We start from the raw sequence: 16,852 nt of genomic DNA, 5'->3' as shown, positions 1-16,852 counted from the left end.
TCACCTTGGAGTCCTAACTCTGCAACTAAAGTAAGTCTACTGTGTTGTGAATTCTTTCCCCTCTTGGCGCATTGCTTCTGGATTTGCCAAATGGGAAAGATGTACTAGGTGTCCTCTAAAGTGTCTTTCAGCTCCTGTGGTCTAGCCAGAAGTTTGCAGATTGGTGGCCCAAAGACCGTATTCAGCTTGCACATACATGTAGTATGTTTGCCTTACGTTGTGTGAGCCATATAGGGTTCTAATTGTCACTGATGGACATTTAAAAATTTAGAGTTTTCACATGATAAGCCAGATTTATGGCTTCTCCTGGGAAAAAAAAGTCAGCCAGTCTCAACACTGGGCTGAAATCCTCCGTGGCAAGTCTTAGCTGAATCTGAGTAGTTGCTGGCCCCTTTAGACAAGGCCTGAGTCCTCCAGGGCCCACCGTCTCCACCATGCCAGAGCCGATCACTGACTCAGGTCAAGAGTCGACTCCTTTGAGTATCTTATACCTGGCCAGCTTTTCTCATTTACATCCTAACCCACATAGGCATTCATGTTTTTGGAGCTCATGTTTAGCAGCTTTAGGATAGAGATGGCAGGGTCCAAACTCTCGATTCTCATTCATGTCATCATTTGGCAATGATCTTGGTGGAAGATAGAAACTGGGTCCAATCAAAGACTGCCCTGGACAAGAAACTGACAAGAACTTTGGTTGCCGCCATCTATCGTGCTAACCAGTCCGGCCCAGGCAACCATATCTAGGGGGTGATGGTCAGAACTCTTACCGATGGTGACTGGTCACATGCTCCCTTGCTCCGTGACTCACAGCAAGTCGGTAGTCTTCTATGACTTGGTTTTTCAAATGTGAAATCAATTGATGTCACACAAGCTTCCTTCTAAAGATAAATTCCTCAAAGCAATATCAATACCTATACATAGGTTCCTATTTAAATCGGCCTAGGTGTGTGTATTTTTCAGAGTTGGGTGTATCTGCTTAAAGTACGTGTTTTGTGGTCATAAGTAGCACTGACCCCCAGAGTCATAACTGGTGATACAGGACCTCTGCCAGGACAAAAACCGGGAAGGAACCTCATCAGTCGCTGGCGTTCCCTAACAGACCAGATTCAACAGTAGAATTGGCAGTTTAGAGAGGGCTAGTGATGACAACTCACAAGGAAGAGTGAGACCTTTCAAAGAAGTCTGATGCTGAAATACAAGGCCAGAGCGAAAAGTTCCAGGAAGGGTCAGCCACAGGGCTGGCATGTGGCCTTTCTTTGCACTGTATAACAAATGCTACCACATGCCTTCCTGCCTCCCTTTCAGAGGCTGGTTTTATTGGGACGTCTCAGCCCGTGAGGTCTTAGAGGGGACACAGTTACTTTAATAATTGACATCTGAAAGTGTATTTCAGCTCAGCCTTCCAAATGAGACTCTAGCTCAAGTTGCGCAGCCTCTCGGGCAGGCCGAACTGTGTGTACAGGGCGTATTGGCATTTCCTGGGCAGGCTGACCTCAGCACCCTGGGAATATTGGGATTCCGACAGCCTGGGTGGAAACCCCAGCTCTGCCACCCCCTAAGTATGTCCTCAGTGAGTTACCAAAACTTCCTGAGTCTCGGTTTCTTCTCCTGTACAATGGGGTTGTAATAGTATCCTCCTCACAGATTTCTGAGAGAATGGGATGCTTATTACAGTGCCTGCCTCGTCGCAAGTAACTGAAAATTCCTCAGCTAATGTTCTTATTTTGGACTGCTGAACATTTTAGAATTTTTGCCAATAATAACAATAATAATTATACCTTTTATTAAGTTGCTAAGCACATTCAGTGTCCAGGACAACTCTGAGAGATGGGTACTATTATTGTTGCCATTTTTAAAATGGGAAAACAGAATCTCATCATGTTCAGGAACTAACCCCAGGTCAGAGCCATCCGACTGCAAAGGAGATGCTCTTCATGACGACTTTATGTTGCTTCCATCCCATGCGCTGTCAACAACAGTGAAGAAGACTTTGGGGAACAAGTCTACTCTTGAATGGCTCAGTGAATCAAGGTTTCCATGTTCAATAAAAGTCCATTGCCGGCGGTGAGCGTGATGGCTCGGTTCTGTGTGTGTTTTTAAAGCATCAATTGGTTTCGATATTTGACTTTTTATCCCTACTAGTATAATCATTCTTGAATTCATGCCCTCTCCCAAAATTTGACCATGTGATGTTGTGAAAAAGAGAACAGTCAAGCTGTTGAGATGCAAACTGGCACCGGTGTCATCTAGAAGTGTTCAGAAAAGGACCTTTTTGACTTGAATATATTATAAATGTGTTAGTATGTAGGTATTAGTATATCTGTTAGTGTTAGATGCATATTGTATCTGTAAAAAGCAGAAGTCATAATAAACCAGAAAACTTCACCCTGCCAACGATCCAATTTGAATTTGCAACAGAAATCCCCATGGAACAAAATAGACCCCGTATGTCAGCCCCTGACTCCCCAAGCCTGGGTTCGCTACCCCACCCCCATCTCCAACCTTTGTTTTCTTTCCTCTACTCTCCAGTCAGCTCTGACTTAGGCAAGCAGTCAGGAAGGAAACAAGAGAGATGGAAGTTCTCTAAGTGTCTGACCCCTTACTGGCTGTTCAGCCATGCAAGCTGTGAAACCAGTTTTTAGAAAAATATTGCTTTTCTTTTTCTCTCACCCCTTTGAGGAACTGCCTCTTTCTCCTCCCCACCACCACAGAAGGAAGACAATCAAAAGCATTAGTATCCCCATGAAAAAGGGCTGTCACACAGAGCGTGACTGCAGGCCTGCTGTAACTGCTCTAGTATGCTGCCAGGGGCTGAGAAGGGACAAACTCCGATTGCTCCAGCTCAGACTAGTCCTGGCATGGTCAGATGGAGGGGACAGAGCCGTGATTCACAGCAGAACGTGATAGTTGCGGACCGACTATTCTCCCAGACCTCATTAGGGTCTCCCTGTGAGGAGATGATACCTGGTATGCAAATCTCCTATTAGAAATGCATAAATTACACTATGTATTTCTTTTCTTCTTGGCCTTTTAAGAACAATGGGGAACTCATCCAACCTGAAGAATGTCCTTGTGTCGCTTTCAGGAATTGGGGTGCTCACCCAGAACACACTATGGTGCTTCAGCCAAATGAAAGGCGCTATCGAGACTGGAGTCACAGAAGGTAGGAGAGAGCACCCCCTACCCTTTCCTTGCCTCTTTGGGGTTTTGTGCTGGTTGGTTCTGTATTTGAAAACTTTCACTTTGGGGTCCATGAATGTAAGTCCCTGTACATCTCAGATTAGCACTCAGAGCTAGAAATGGACTTAATTATTTCTTCCTACCCTTTGTTCCTGTTTAAGTTTATTTTATTCCCACCGAAATAAACTTTCAGTGACATAGGTTTGCAGAGAGAAGCTACACTAGACAAGCCTTGTTTCAGGATGGTCTCCAGCTCTGTAGAATTTTGAGTCCCAACATTTCAAGGTTGTCAGAGGTTAAGCTCTTCCTTCCATTCTGTACTGAAGGCCATTTGCTACTACCCATGACGCACATGAAGAACTCAAGTCCAGTCATGTCACTTAGGGCTACTTTGGGTCCCAATATCAGTATATAATTGCCTTGCTGGCTCTCAAGAGATTTTCCTATCCTAGGGCCTTCTACCTGGAATAATGCAGTAGTTTTCCTCCTCCTGAAGAACTTGTTTTTAATCCTCTTCGTTTTCTTGCCTTATAAACATGAGCTTGGAGACCTCCATGACTCTCCCAAAGGATGTCTGCATTTCAAAACAGCTGAATGATTGGCAATTGGAAGTAACCAGAATAGCACTTCTGGGTGTTTTAAATCAAGGTTTAGCTGTTCTAGTAGAATGCAGTGAAGGTTGTCTGAAACCTTTTCACTGCAATGGTGGTAGGTGTAGATACCAGATGTGGTATAGAACAGGTCTAAAATTAATTTTAATGAGTGAGGAAATGAACAGTTGACAGGGTTGAACTTCAATATGGAAACTAACATGCATAAATGCATGTGTACTTTGGGGTCATTCAACAGCATTGTAATTCTGAGTAAAAAAATCTCTTGAGTAAAAATTATTTTGAGTAATTTGTAGGAGGTTTTTGGCCTGTAATCTTGCTGTAATTCAGTTTTAGACACTCAGCATAATGGTGTATACCCAAAAACTAAATGATATATATTGAAAGGGGGGGATAAGCACACTAAAATAAATTAATGACTAAATCTGCAAAATTATATTTTTGTATGGCATCGTCTATTTTTCAGAAGCACTATCAAATGAAGCTTTGTAAATGCTTCGTAAAGCTCCTACAAGGTAGACAGAGCTTTCCTTATTAGGCCCATTTTGTGCTCATCTAATCAAAAATATTTTTGAGCGTCTTCTATGTGGCAGCATTGTCCTAAGCGTTAGAAATGGGAAGGGGAAAAAAAAGAAGTTACTCCCTGACCTCATGAATTTGAAGAAAACTGAAGCTCAAGTTAATTATCTTAAATACTTGACTAGAGACTAAAGTACTTTGAATACAGCAGAGGTAGAAATCTCATATATTTAGGGGGGACAAAGGTAGACTTACTGCAGAGAAGACATTTAAGATAGAACCTAAATGATTTTTTTCCTCTTCTGATTACTAAAACAATATGTTCTTCGTGTCAAACATTTTAAATATAACTAAGAAAATAATTTCATTCATAACCCCACAACCCACAGATCAACAGTGGTAAAAGTTTGTGCTATATTTTTCTAACTTCTTGAAAAAAAAATAATATGTATATATATGTACATATTATATATACATATATATATACATATATATACATATACAGTCATCAATTAATTCAGTCATCAAACAAGTACTATGTGCCAGACACCATGAAAAGGACTGGCTAGTTTATAATGGACAAAATCAACATGTTTTTGTTTGTTTGTTTTTTACCCAAATGGAGTCATCCATTGTTTTTGACAATGGTTTTGACAAGAAATATTGTTTTGTAAATAGATGTTTTCACTTAGCAGTATATAGTGATCATCTTTCACATGATGAACAGTAGGCATCCTAATTTATTTACCCAAATTTTCAAGATTTATAACAACACTTATTACCATCCTTAGTAGCTACTCTGCATTTATCCAGGGAAAGCTATGTGGTAGAGTGATTAAGAGCATATGTTTTACACTAAAATGCCTGGGTGAAAATTTGGCCTCATCTTTTTATTGGCGCAGAGCAAATTACTTCAAATTTTTCATGATTTCATTTCTTGATACGTACAATTTGGATAATAAAATCTACCTTGAAGAAATGCTATAAGAATATATTAATAATTTGATATTTTAAACAATACAGCCCATAGAAAATGTTCAGTGGCTATGATTAGTTACTCTGACTATATCATTGGGGTACACTCTCAAAAACAGAATTCCTTGGTTAAGTTTTATGTAGGTATATTTAAATAGTTTTTTTTAACTTTAAAGTATCAATGGTCTTTTAGAGAAACGAATGTTCTACAATACATACATACTATCAATATATCGCAGTGCCCATTTTCCAAACTCTCCAATTTAAAGCATTTAAAAATTGGATTTACAGTATCTGTTTAATTAACCCTACTTTTTCTTCTTTTTCTAAATTGAGATATAGTTGACATAATATTTTGTCAGTTTAAGATATACAATGTGTTGATTTGATACATTTATATAACTGACACTTCTTTGACTACTCAAGTGCCTCAGAAAATTTCACGAAGCAGAACTTATGAGACATAAAGAAAAGGAATATTGTAATGGCCTGAACAGCATGTGCAAAATGCTAAGGTTTGTACACTTAGAAAGAGGAAGGATTCATTTTGTTGGGGCACAAGTGTACCTACAGAATCAAAGTGAAAGACTAAAGTGGAAAGGTAGATGGAACCCAGGATGTGAGGTGCTTGAATGACGACAGTAAATGATACTCTGCATCCTGTGCCATAGGATTGAATTTGAATTCGGGCCCCAGTTGAATTTGCTGGGGCCCGAAAAGTTATTACTATGCCACACAGATGTAACTGAAGTCACGTCAGCTCATTTCAGACAATAGCAATAAAATTGATTTATTGGTGAAATAGGAATATCACTCCGACTCATTCATTCAAATATTCAACAGGTATTTATCAAATGGCTTCTGTGTGCCAGGCACTGTGCCAGGTGAATAAGACATTTGATATGCAGGTAAAAAATAATGATTTTATAATGAGAGACTTGGCCAATAAAAAAAGTAGCAAAGTAGAAGGCCATTTGAGGTTGTAATGCACACTAAGAAAGGTAGAAACAAGGTGGCATGAGAAAGTTCTTGGAGGAGTCACTGCAGTATGGCCACCAGGGGAGGCCTCTAGAAGGAGATGGCACCTGAGGCAAAGCCTGAAGGATGGGAAGTGCCAGCCTTCAAATAACCATGCTTTGGTCATTGTAGATACTAGTAAAACAAGTACTGGACAGGCCCAGTGCTAGGAAAAAAACGTGGTATTTTCAAAGCACATGCAAGAGCCTAGTGTGGGTGGAGCTGGATGAGAGAAAGCTGTATGGTCTGAAAAGAGGCAGACACAGGTAGGAAAGGGCTAGATCAGACAGGACCTTTTAGTCACCTTACGGAATCTGGGTTTTGTTTTGAGAATCATGGAACTCTTTGCCATCTAAGGACTTTAAAGATGAAATGTATACCATTAAAATAAGTTCTTATTGGAATTCTGATGAGAGACAGTGTGGTTTCATTCGAGTGGAGAAGGTGCAGATGATGAGAAAGGCAGGGACTCCAGGCATACTTTGGAGATAATGGACTGGATTTTAGGGGAGAGGTAAAGTAAGGAATTAAGATTGCCCACCCCACCCCCTATGCATTGGCCTTGAGCAGCTGGGTGGTTTGTGGACACCAGTTATTGGGAACATGGAAAATAAACGTATTTGGGGAGGCAGAAGAGGAAAGACATGCCCTCTGCCATCCTAGGTTTGACAACTCTGCCTATAAAATAAACTGACAACAGACAGATTAACAGAAGAAAAGGTATACAGATTTACTGTTTTCAATATTTTACTCATGGAGGCATCACAGGCAAAAAAGATGAATACTCAAAAAAGGCAGTGAGAGCTGAGAGCCTATTAAGTACCATCTCAAGAGGGGAAGGGGAGCAGGGATGTAGGTATCTTAGAGGAGAGTAGACGGTTTTTAGGAAAGACAAATGGGCCTTTAGAGAAATGGATGGGAGATGTGATCATTTGTGACCAAGTTTGTCTGGCTGTGGTGCCTACCTCTAGTCGCTTCTCCTGTGATAAACGTCAGTCTTTCCTGCTTGCTGAAACTCCCGGGGAGAGGACTTGTGACAATTGAGTCCTTATTGGAGGATCTGCCTTTAGGCAGACAAGGGGAATTCCGAGAAAGCCTTTCCCTACATTTGCTGTTTTCCAAGTGCCTTCAGCTCTCAGTAATCAACCTACCAAAGCAGCGCGTGTTGGGACGGCCTTTCCTGAACTCCTTCTGGAAGAAAAATCATGAGCTTTATTTTGAGCATATGAAGGGTGAAATGATTACGAGTATAAGACACGCAGGTGTAGATGCCAAGAAGGAAGTTGTGTGTGAGGGTGGCTCGTCAGAGAGAGAATACAAGGTGGAGATAGAAATTAGGGAGGCATCAGCGCAGAGATGGTATTTAGAACCAGTGAACTGGATGGAATTGCACACGTCACGCAGACCACGTTGACACGCAGTCCGCAGACCCCTTATCCAGGGCCGGAAGTTTTCATCGTCTTGCTGTGGTTAGAACTAGTCCCTTAGTGTAGTTCTCCGAAGTCACTACCACATTGAAAGGCTCACCATGTGCAATTCTTGTATTTGGGTTGCCTAGCATTGCACATTTCATATAATGTATGATTTCCTCTCATGAACTTGTATACAGTGTCAGCACTTTACAGGCTGGATATTACCCACTCTGGACATCAGACAATTTCTTTAGATTTGGGGCATGATTCTGTACATGGGAAGGAGTCAGACTCACCCGATAGCATTTCTGGATTTCTTTTGTCTTCGTCGATAGCATATAGTCTTTTTATTTTTCTGGTACTACAATGATAAGATGTTTTGTTCATTCCTCATTCTGCAGTTCTTCAATATCTGTCAGTACAGTTCATTTCATCTGATTTGTGGGAAATAACCATGATATTTATTCTATTTTGCTCCATGGGCATAACCTTCTTTACTTCCCCTCCCACTGAAAAGATGACTCGTATAGAGGGAAGCACAAAGCATCCTATTGATTTGGTTTTCTAATGAGAGAAAATATCAATTTGGTGGCCGATGTGAGGTGCATTCATTCATACACCCTAAACTAACAGCTGATGACTGATGATTGCGAGTGCGTTGCTAGCAAAGAGGAGCCCTCTACCTAAAACATTTGCAAGGCTGTCTGATTTTTTGCACTGTTTGAGAAATTCTAGCATAGTAGAAATAATGTTTTAGCTTTCCTTCAGTGGTTATGACTCTTTGCTGTCACCGAAAAAGAAAAATATTGATTGGGTTGTCTCAAAGAAGTGTAAAGGCGATGACCTTCTCATTTTATAGAAAGAAGCCACTGACAAATGACCTTTCTCAGATGTTTATGCAGCATAAATGGCACAGATCTTAGCCTAAAAGATACAAAATGGAGCATGGCTCACCTCTCTCTTCCTGGATATAGGATGTAGTGGCAGCTGTGATAAGAACTCATTTCAGGAAGAATTCATCTTTGGACAGGAGCTTTCTGGACCAATAACCTCAAGCCACCAACATAGGGTTATTATTCAGGCACTAATTTGAAGTTAAGTTATCTCTGACTTTCACCTGGGTTCAGCTGCCCAGTGAGTAACCTTAGGTCACCAAATGGTTTTCAAACCTTACGGTGCTTGTGAACCCCCTGGGGAGGGTGTTAAAATGCATATTCCTGGGTCCTACCCCTAGAGATTCTTATTCAGAAGGTCTGGGATGGAGTCAATGAGCTTGCTAATTTCACAGTCATCCCAAATACTTCTAACATAGGTTGATCTATAAGACACACTGAGAAATTCTATTCTCTTACCTTACATCAGAGGGCTGTTGGGAGAGCAGAGCAGATAGAACATCTGAGCTTATTTTGAGTGCTTTTAAAGGAAACCAGAATGCCAATACATACTAGCTACTATGCAGCCCAGTTTTCTGCCCAAGGCACCAAAGGGAGTGAGTGAAAAGCTTTCCTCTGTGTGTCAAAAGGAAGCCTGAAATCTCTTTGCATCGAGTAGTCTACAAAGGGATTTCCTAAGCAACTTAACTTTGTGCATGGCGCCAATCCGCTAGAAGCAAAATTGGTCTGATTATGAACAAATTGTCACGAGATGAAAGCGCTTTTCGCAGCTATGATGGGGGATGTCTTGATGTGAGAGGCAGCTGCAGGCTTGCTGTACTCTGAAGGCGGCCTGGTAAGACGTGGACTCACAGGAGCCTTACAAGGCTTTGTGGCAGGGAGGGAAGCAGGTTCCGTGCACAGTGCTGAGGTCAAACGTCCTGTTCTCTTTGCAGCATTAGGTAATTAAACATTTCCAAGCCAAGAAAGAGAAGAAGCACCATGGCTGTTTATTTCACCCATGCCCTAATGCCAGTCACTTTAAATGTGCTTAATCAGCCAATATTTATGGAGCACCTACTGTATGCCACGCACTGGGCTGGGTAAACAACACTCTGTTGCTCCCTTCCCATAAGCATTTCCACTCTCCTGAGGGATACTAACAAGTGGTTGTTTATTACAATCCAGTATGAGTGTGGAAAGTGCTAGAAAAAGAGTAAGTCGCCCCACTTAATGCAACCGTGGGGTAGGGGAATAAAGCGAGATGGCCTACTAGAGTAACTGCCCTCCAGTCTGAGACCTAAGGAAGGTGTTAGTCAGGCTTTTTAGGCCAGTGACCTAAGCTTTCTTTAGGATTCAACTATTCCTTTTGGCAAATTACTCGTCCTCTCCTGGCAATCTTGAGATGACGTTGGGAGGCTCTGTAAATAAGATCTTTGAAAGAACTATACGAACCTTACCACGATCGAGTAATAATACTGATGATAGTATTTAATCGGACTTCATTGGGCCAGATTCCATAATAATAATTTTCGATGTATCACCTCGTTTCATCTTTGCCACAACAATAAGATATGAGGCAATGGAACCCCATTTCACAGTGGAGGAGATTGAGGTTCAGGAACTTGAACAACTTACCCCAGTCACACACCTGTCTGACCTCAGAGTTTGTTTTATTAATCACAGTGACAGAGCGCTTCTGGCACAGAGGAAGGGCTCAGTGAATATTGATTAAATGAATATGGCCTCCAGTAAGTAATAAATGTCAGCAAACCAACAAGAAAACCATTATTACCGTTAATACCACAATAATAAATGTTTACAGGAGAATAAAATAACTCAGTCAAAACCATCTCTTACAAATATACATAGCACTTTTCTGCTTTTAACAGGCGTGGGTCATTTATGTCCTATAACCCCAGGGGAGATATCCAGAGTCGGTTTCATAATCTCGTATTACAGATACAAAAGAGATAGTACAGGTATTACAGATAGTAGACAGATTATAGCAATGAGGAGATTAAGGCGGATAGAGATACATTTTAAATTGCCCAAGGTCTCATAGAGACCAGAAAGCAAACTTTTGAATCCTCTATCAGTGATTTTTCTACGGCTGATCTTCCACTACACAACATGAATTGATGGCTTTGGGGTGGAGCGCACTCTGTTCTAGAAGGACTATGAATTTAAAACATGGTTGCACTAGTTCCCTTGAATTGCACTAGTCACAGGGCAATTCAAGGGAAATGCATCACTCAAGATGCTTTCAGCTGCAACAGAAAAGTTCATCTCAAACAATCTGGAACAGTAAAAGAATGATTATCCCTCCCTCAGTACCACAAGTACCTACCTACTAAACATCGTACTGTGTGCTAGGCATTCTAGGTACTGGAGATTCAGTAGCAGGGGAGATAGACAACAGATAAATCAGTAGATTATAAAATATGAGGTTGTAAGTGCAATAGAGGAAAATAAAGCAATATGGGGTGCAGGAGTAGGAGCATTCCCTTTAAAAGAATGGTGAACACTTCATGTAAAAAATTACATCTGAGCAATGATATGAAAACAGCAAGAGATCAAGTCATGTGGGTAGCTGGGGAAGAAAATTCCAGGTAGAGGTAACAGCCAGTGCAAATGCCCTGAGGCAGGATCTTATCTGGTAAGTTCAAGTACTAGATGTAAGGCTAGTGTGGCTTTAATTATATGAGCAAAGGGGGCAATTGTGAGGGGGGCAGACAGAGAGATGGCAGACCAGTGCCAGCAGGGGCCGTAGAGACGGTTGTAAAGGGCTGGACTTCTGCCTGAATGAGGCAGAGAGCCTCTGGTTATAAAACACTCTTTCTAATAGTAGGTCAGTTATGAATGGTAAGGGACCAAGGTCAGAAGGAAGGAGCCCAGTTAAGAAGTTATTGCACTAACCCAGTTTACATATATATGGGGTGCCGGCGTAGGAGCATTCCCTTTAAAAGAATGGTGAAGACTTCATGGAAAAAATTACATCTGAGCAATATATATAAAAAGTCCTGAGACAGGAAGCCCCCTGAGAGCTGATTAATTTCCTGGCTGAAGAATAGCACGGAGGGCTCAGATTCTCTCCATCTTCCTGCCTTGCTGTCCTTGGAATCTCAGTGTTGTCCCAGGACAACCACAGCTGTTCCGAGTATCCCGCTGAGACACAACAATACCCAGTGAAAGGACATTGGGATTAAAGAAAAAGAGAATCTTTTCCCCCCAAATGTCCCCAGCAAATTTCTTTCGATGTCCCTTTGGCCTCAGTCTGAAGCATAAGCCCACTTCTAAACCAGTATTGACAATGAAAATGGGATTTGCCAACTGGCTTCCACCAACTTGCATCTGAGCTCGGTATGGGATGGTCATCTCTGAGTGGAGGATACCACATTAAAATCTGGGCTTTGCAGCAAGGAATGGGGTACACTTCCAGGTAGTCCAACAGCAGTGTCCACTACAGGAAGAAGAGGCAGATGTGGCTTAACCAAGTCTATTGCTACCGTGGGCCAAAGGGAGGCGGTACATTGACTCACTCCATTTGACTTGGGCAAGCTTCCCTAGACTGCTTTACAGCTGGAGTCTGGGCTGGGTGATTACTTGCCTTTTGTTTTCTTTTTATGTTGCTAATTAAGCAGGCTCAGCATCATCCCACTTATTGCCTATGTCTTTTTGTTAATGGAATTTAAAAGCTGAGAATAAATAATTAAGCACATGGACACTGCAGGGTGGTTCCTGGTTTTGTGCCCAAGGTTTCAAATAAGTGTTATGTCTTTTTCTTCAGCATTTTTTTTTTAAATCTATTAGGTGGAGTTTTTTTAAAACAAGAAAAAGGAAAAAGGAGATTGTAGCTAACTTTATAATAGTGTGGTTGAGGTAAGAATATTGCATTTCATTCATCCATTTTCTCAGTAAATATGTATTGGGCACTAGGAGTTGGAAACACAGCAGCACTCGAAATAGCCAAGGTCTCTGGTGTTAGAGAATTCACATTCTAGTGGGTGAGACGGACAATAAAAAACCCAAGCTTACAAAGACACAATGTAATTTCAGATGGTGACATGGGCTATGAAGAATATAAACATGGTAATGAGCTAGTAGCTGAGCAAGGGGAGGGGATTGCTATATTAGACAGGATTTCTATATTTAGGAAGGCTTTCTAAAGTGGTGGCATTTGAGTCTATAGCCAAATAATGAGTAGAAGCCAGGTTCAAAAGACTTGTGGGAATAGAGTTTTGACATAGGGAACAGTAAGTGCAAAGGCCCTGAGGTAGAAGCAATATTGGTGGGACCAGAAGGAAGACTGGACTGGTGAGTAGAAGAACGATAAGGGTACAGCGGGAACAGAGGCAGGGTCAGGTGAGGTCTTGTACGCCATGGTCAGTAATGTGTGTTTTATTCTGGAGACAATGGGAAGCCATTAGAAGATTTTAATCATGGAGGTACCTGATGGTTTAGGAACTAATAGTAAAAAGGAGGACTGGTAATTTGACACTCAGAAGCCTAGGGCATTTCACCTCCATGGAGAACTTCAATAATATATCCTTCCTTGAAGCTGTATTGTGAAAATTAAACCTCACCTTTAAACTCAGACTTTTTCTGTTATTTCGTTCTTGCTTCCAACCTAGGGTTTTCATACCTTACCTCTCATAATAAAAAAATTGCCTGTGGTCTGGCACTCACAGTGGTACCTTTGCCCAGGACTACAATAAGAAGTTGTAAAATTTTAGTTTTAGTCAGTGCCGGAAATCGACTTTCAGTTGTTGAAATCACGCAGTCAGGAGCCCACGGAACTGACAATATCCTTTTAGCTTGCAGTTTGAGGAATGTGGGATCTGTTTTTAAAAATTTTACGCTTTACTATGCATGGCATTTCCATAATTTTTAAGCTATTTCTTATGAATCATTATTACCTATTGTTTCAGGAGTATTTCTTCTGATTACGAGTTAAAACAACCTTTCCCCAAATTATGGCACAAGCCGTTTCTCAGTGTACGCTTCTTACTCTACATCATTGATCAAATGTACCAGGGAATTTCAATGTTGACGGATCTACACAAATGATATTTAAGCAGTAATGATTTCCAAATATTGATATTAAGGGCCTGTTTTCCAAGGAAAACTGATGGTAATTTTCTACAACTTACCACACACGCATGCTTCAGAATTTACTTTCTTTCTCTTATTATTCCATGATTCATGTAAAGTACAACTTCTCATCAGATGTACCTAAGAGAGAATGTGTTTTAGTAATTTACAGCTTGATGAAGATAAGCTGTCTTTAAAAAATGTTGTTGTTTATTAGCAACTTAAACCAATTCATGAAACTAAATATGAAAAAGTGATTCATGGACAGTATCCAAACCACACCACACCCCAGGTGTTACTTTTTAAATACTTGCATTTCTTTTCACATAAAGTGATATTCTGTATCCCTATAGTCTGGGTTTGCCCAGCGGCACCACTTGCTGTGTCACTTTGAATAGGTTACATACGTTATTTTGATTTAACTTATATTTCTTCCTCTGTAAAATGGGAGGAAAATAGTTTCTCCTTCACAGACTTGTTGTGAGCAAACAACGAATAATCCACATAAAGCACAGAACCTGACACAGAGTAAATGCTAAGTACATGTTAGCTGTTCTGCTGATGAAAGCACAAATCACAAGAAAGTAAAAATAACCTGTCATCCTACCACCCAGATAATTACTTATTTTTAATGTTTAATATTTGATAAATTTGATAAATTTGTTTCAAGATGAGTTTAACATGTTCATCAGACTCATGTGTTTACGGAAAGAATTACTTATCACTGGGTGCAAAGACAGCCTTGTCTTTTGTAAGAACGATAAACATCTGGAGAAGATTCTAGTCTCAGGTTCTCTTCTATCAACAGAATGCCAAAGCAGGTGAAAGAAAATTATAGATGGCTACCTGCCTCTACGTCATCAACAAGCGTGTACAATTCATTAACATTCATTACTCCTAATCAAAGTATTATTTGTCCACATGATGTTAATTTAAAAAAAATACGTAGCTCTATGATTTGAATGTTTGAATTCATAACATGGTGGAGTTTGAAGGAAACTGGAAGATCGTTTCCAATCTCCCCATTTTATAGATGGAGGAACTGAGGTGCAGAAAGGAAAAGGGACACAAGCAAAGCGACACATTTACTCTTCCACGTTACCATTTAACGTCTCCACCACGCAGGTTCCCCTGTGACATTATGGGACTAGATTAGCTCTCTGATATCCTTTCCAGTTAAAAAGTACAGCAACTCTGTGGTTCCTGACCTCTGGCCACCAAACGTCTGTTCGATAGATTTTTCTGACTCCATTGTATCAGTCAGCTATTTTCTTTCCCCTTGATACTGAAATACTTTCTCCTTGCATACAAACAGGTGCATAAAGATGGAGGAAAGGAAGGCAGGAGCCCATCCAAGGGCCTCTGCGTGGTCTTTTGTCTGACACTCCGGTTAATCACACCCGTGTAGCTCAGAGCTCCATATTGGACTCCTGCTGAGGCTTGGCTCCCTCAGTGTCCTCTGAAGCATTCTGCAGAAACCACGGACAAGTTCCGACTCCTCGTGAGCAGGGGTGGCTTGACAATGAAAAAAGTCATGACTAGAAACAGCTTTCCAGAAGTCCAATGAGGGCATTAAGACAGGGGCTGCGTCTAGCTTGTTTGCTAATACAGTGACGGGCATTTATTGAAAATAGGATACATTTTACATTGAATAGAAATTGTAGCCAGCACCCAGCATGTACAGCATTCCAGGAACTACTTGTAGGCTCTTATGCTGCCGGGTACTTTCTAAGATTTCACTGCTCAGCAGAGGCAGCATGAGACAGTGGGGAGCGGCACAGGCTCCAGAAATGGGCACCCAGGCTTGGTCAGCTGTGCAATTCTGAGTATGGCATTTAATCTGCCTGTGTCTCAGTTTCCTCATCCATAACATAGGACAATAAAAGAAGCCTCTTTAAGGACCCTTTGAGGATGAAATTAGCTTGTATGTAAAGTGTTTACAACACAACATGGAATATAGTTGGTGTTCAATAAGTGCTTGCTCTCTCGTTATTAATATCAGGGCTAATTTACTCTTTATACTGACTCTGTGAAGGAGACATTCTAAAACGATGCCCAGATTTTGGCTGAAGAAACTGATATTCAAAGAGCTTAAATGATTCAGTGATTCCTCCAAAGCTATTGTTAGTAACCAGACGACGTATGGTTTAACAGGTAAACACCCAAGTGAATTAAGTTTGTATGTGGGAGTTCAGACACTTGGTTTAGCAGGCTTTGGAGTCAGGAAATTGACTTTGAATCTTGGCTCTGTCGTGACCTGTTGTGTGCCTTGAGCAGGTTATTCTGAGCCTTGTTGCACTAAGAATCATAGATCCTATATCACAGGGATATTGCGAGACTTAAATGAGATAATGCTTGTTAGTAGCTCAGGGACCTGCGCTCACCCGGGGCCCCTGAAACAGTCGTTCATTTTTCTGTTACTAGTAGCAATGGCCGTAGTCAACTCCAGTGACTTCCTCCAGAAGCCCAAGTTAGAGTTATCCTTGACTCTGCCTTCTTAACTTCCCTCAACACACATGCTCATCTGTTCTAAGTGCTATGTCATTCTTCTTCCTAAATATCCTAATCTCTCGAGTTCCTTGACCTCTCTCCAACCCCACTGCACAATCCTCGTCTGGACTCCATCTTCTCTCCTCTGGATCTCAAAGCAGACTCCTTGGTTTTCTCCATCCTCCTCCTTGTTGAGACGACCTCCAGTCTGTTCACATTGTACCTCCAGTACTATGTCTAGTGTGCACACATTCACTCGCCTCCCTGAAACCTTCTTCATTGTTCTTAGGATATTCCCGGCCTCGCTGTTTTCCTTCATGTCCTCTGTGCTCCACATTTTCTCTTGTGCCATATTCCCTCATTCACCTCCAGCACTACACACATTCTCTCCTTTGCCAGAATGTTGTTCACTCTCTGTTACCCTGGCAAAGCTCTACTCATCATTCAGATCTCAGCTTGGGTTTCACTTCTCCTAGTAATGTTTCCCTAACTCTAAGCTCAGTGGCCCTTCTAGGAAGTCCAGGATATTATCCACCATAGCACTTGCCAAATGTATTATAATATCCTTACTCCTTGTATGTTTCCTCTACTCGACAGGAATTTCCATGAAAGCAGGGCTGTATCTGTTGTGTGTACTACAACTACAAGTTGTTTAAGAATCCCTAGTGCCCAGTGCACTGCC

At 41.2% G+C, this 16,852-nt stretch overlaps 1 protein-coding gene across 1 annotated transcript in view; it reads left to right on the top strand.

The window, feature by feature from the left end:
• Positions 1-2,800: 2,800 nt before the first annotated feature.
• The window catches only part of PPP2R2B (protein phosphatase 2 regulatory subunit Bbeta), a 406,024-nt gene continuing 391,972 nt past the window's right edge, over positions 2,801-16,852 (top strand). Inside the window, exons 1-2 of the mRNA XM_033096832.1 lie at positions 2,801-2,967; positions 3,086-3,163. Coding sequence (XP_032952723.1) covers positions 3,114-3,163 — 50 coding nt within the window. The 5' untranslated portion in view covers positions 2,801-2,967; positions 3,086-3,113. The remainder of the gene's footprint in view (positions 2,968-3,085; positions 3,164-16,852) is intronic.

This window comes from Rhinolophus ferrumequinum, chromosome 24, assembly GCF_004115265.2.
Source record: "Rhinolophus ferrumequinum isolate MPI-CBG mRhiFer1 chromosome 24, mRhiFer1_v1.p, whole genome shotgun sequence".
Lineage (NCBI taxonomy): Eukaryota > Metazoa > Chordata > Mammalia > Chiroptera > Rhinolophidae > Rhinolophus > Rhinolophus ferrumequinum.
This window is presented reverse-complemented; position numbering and strand designations above follow the sequence as displayed.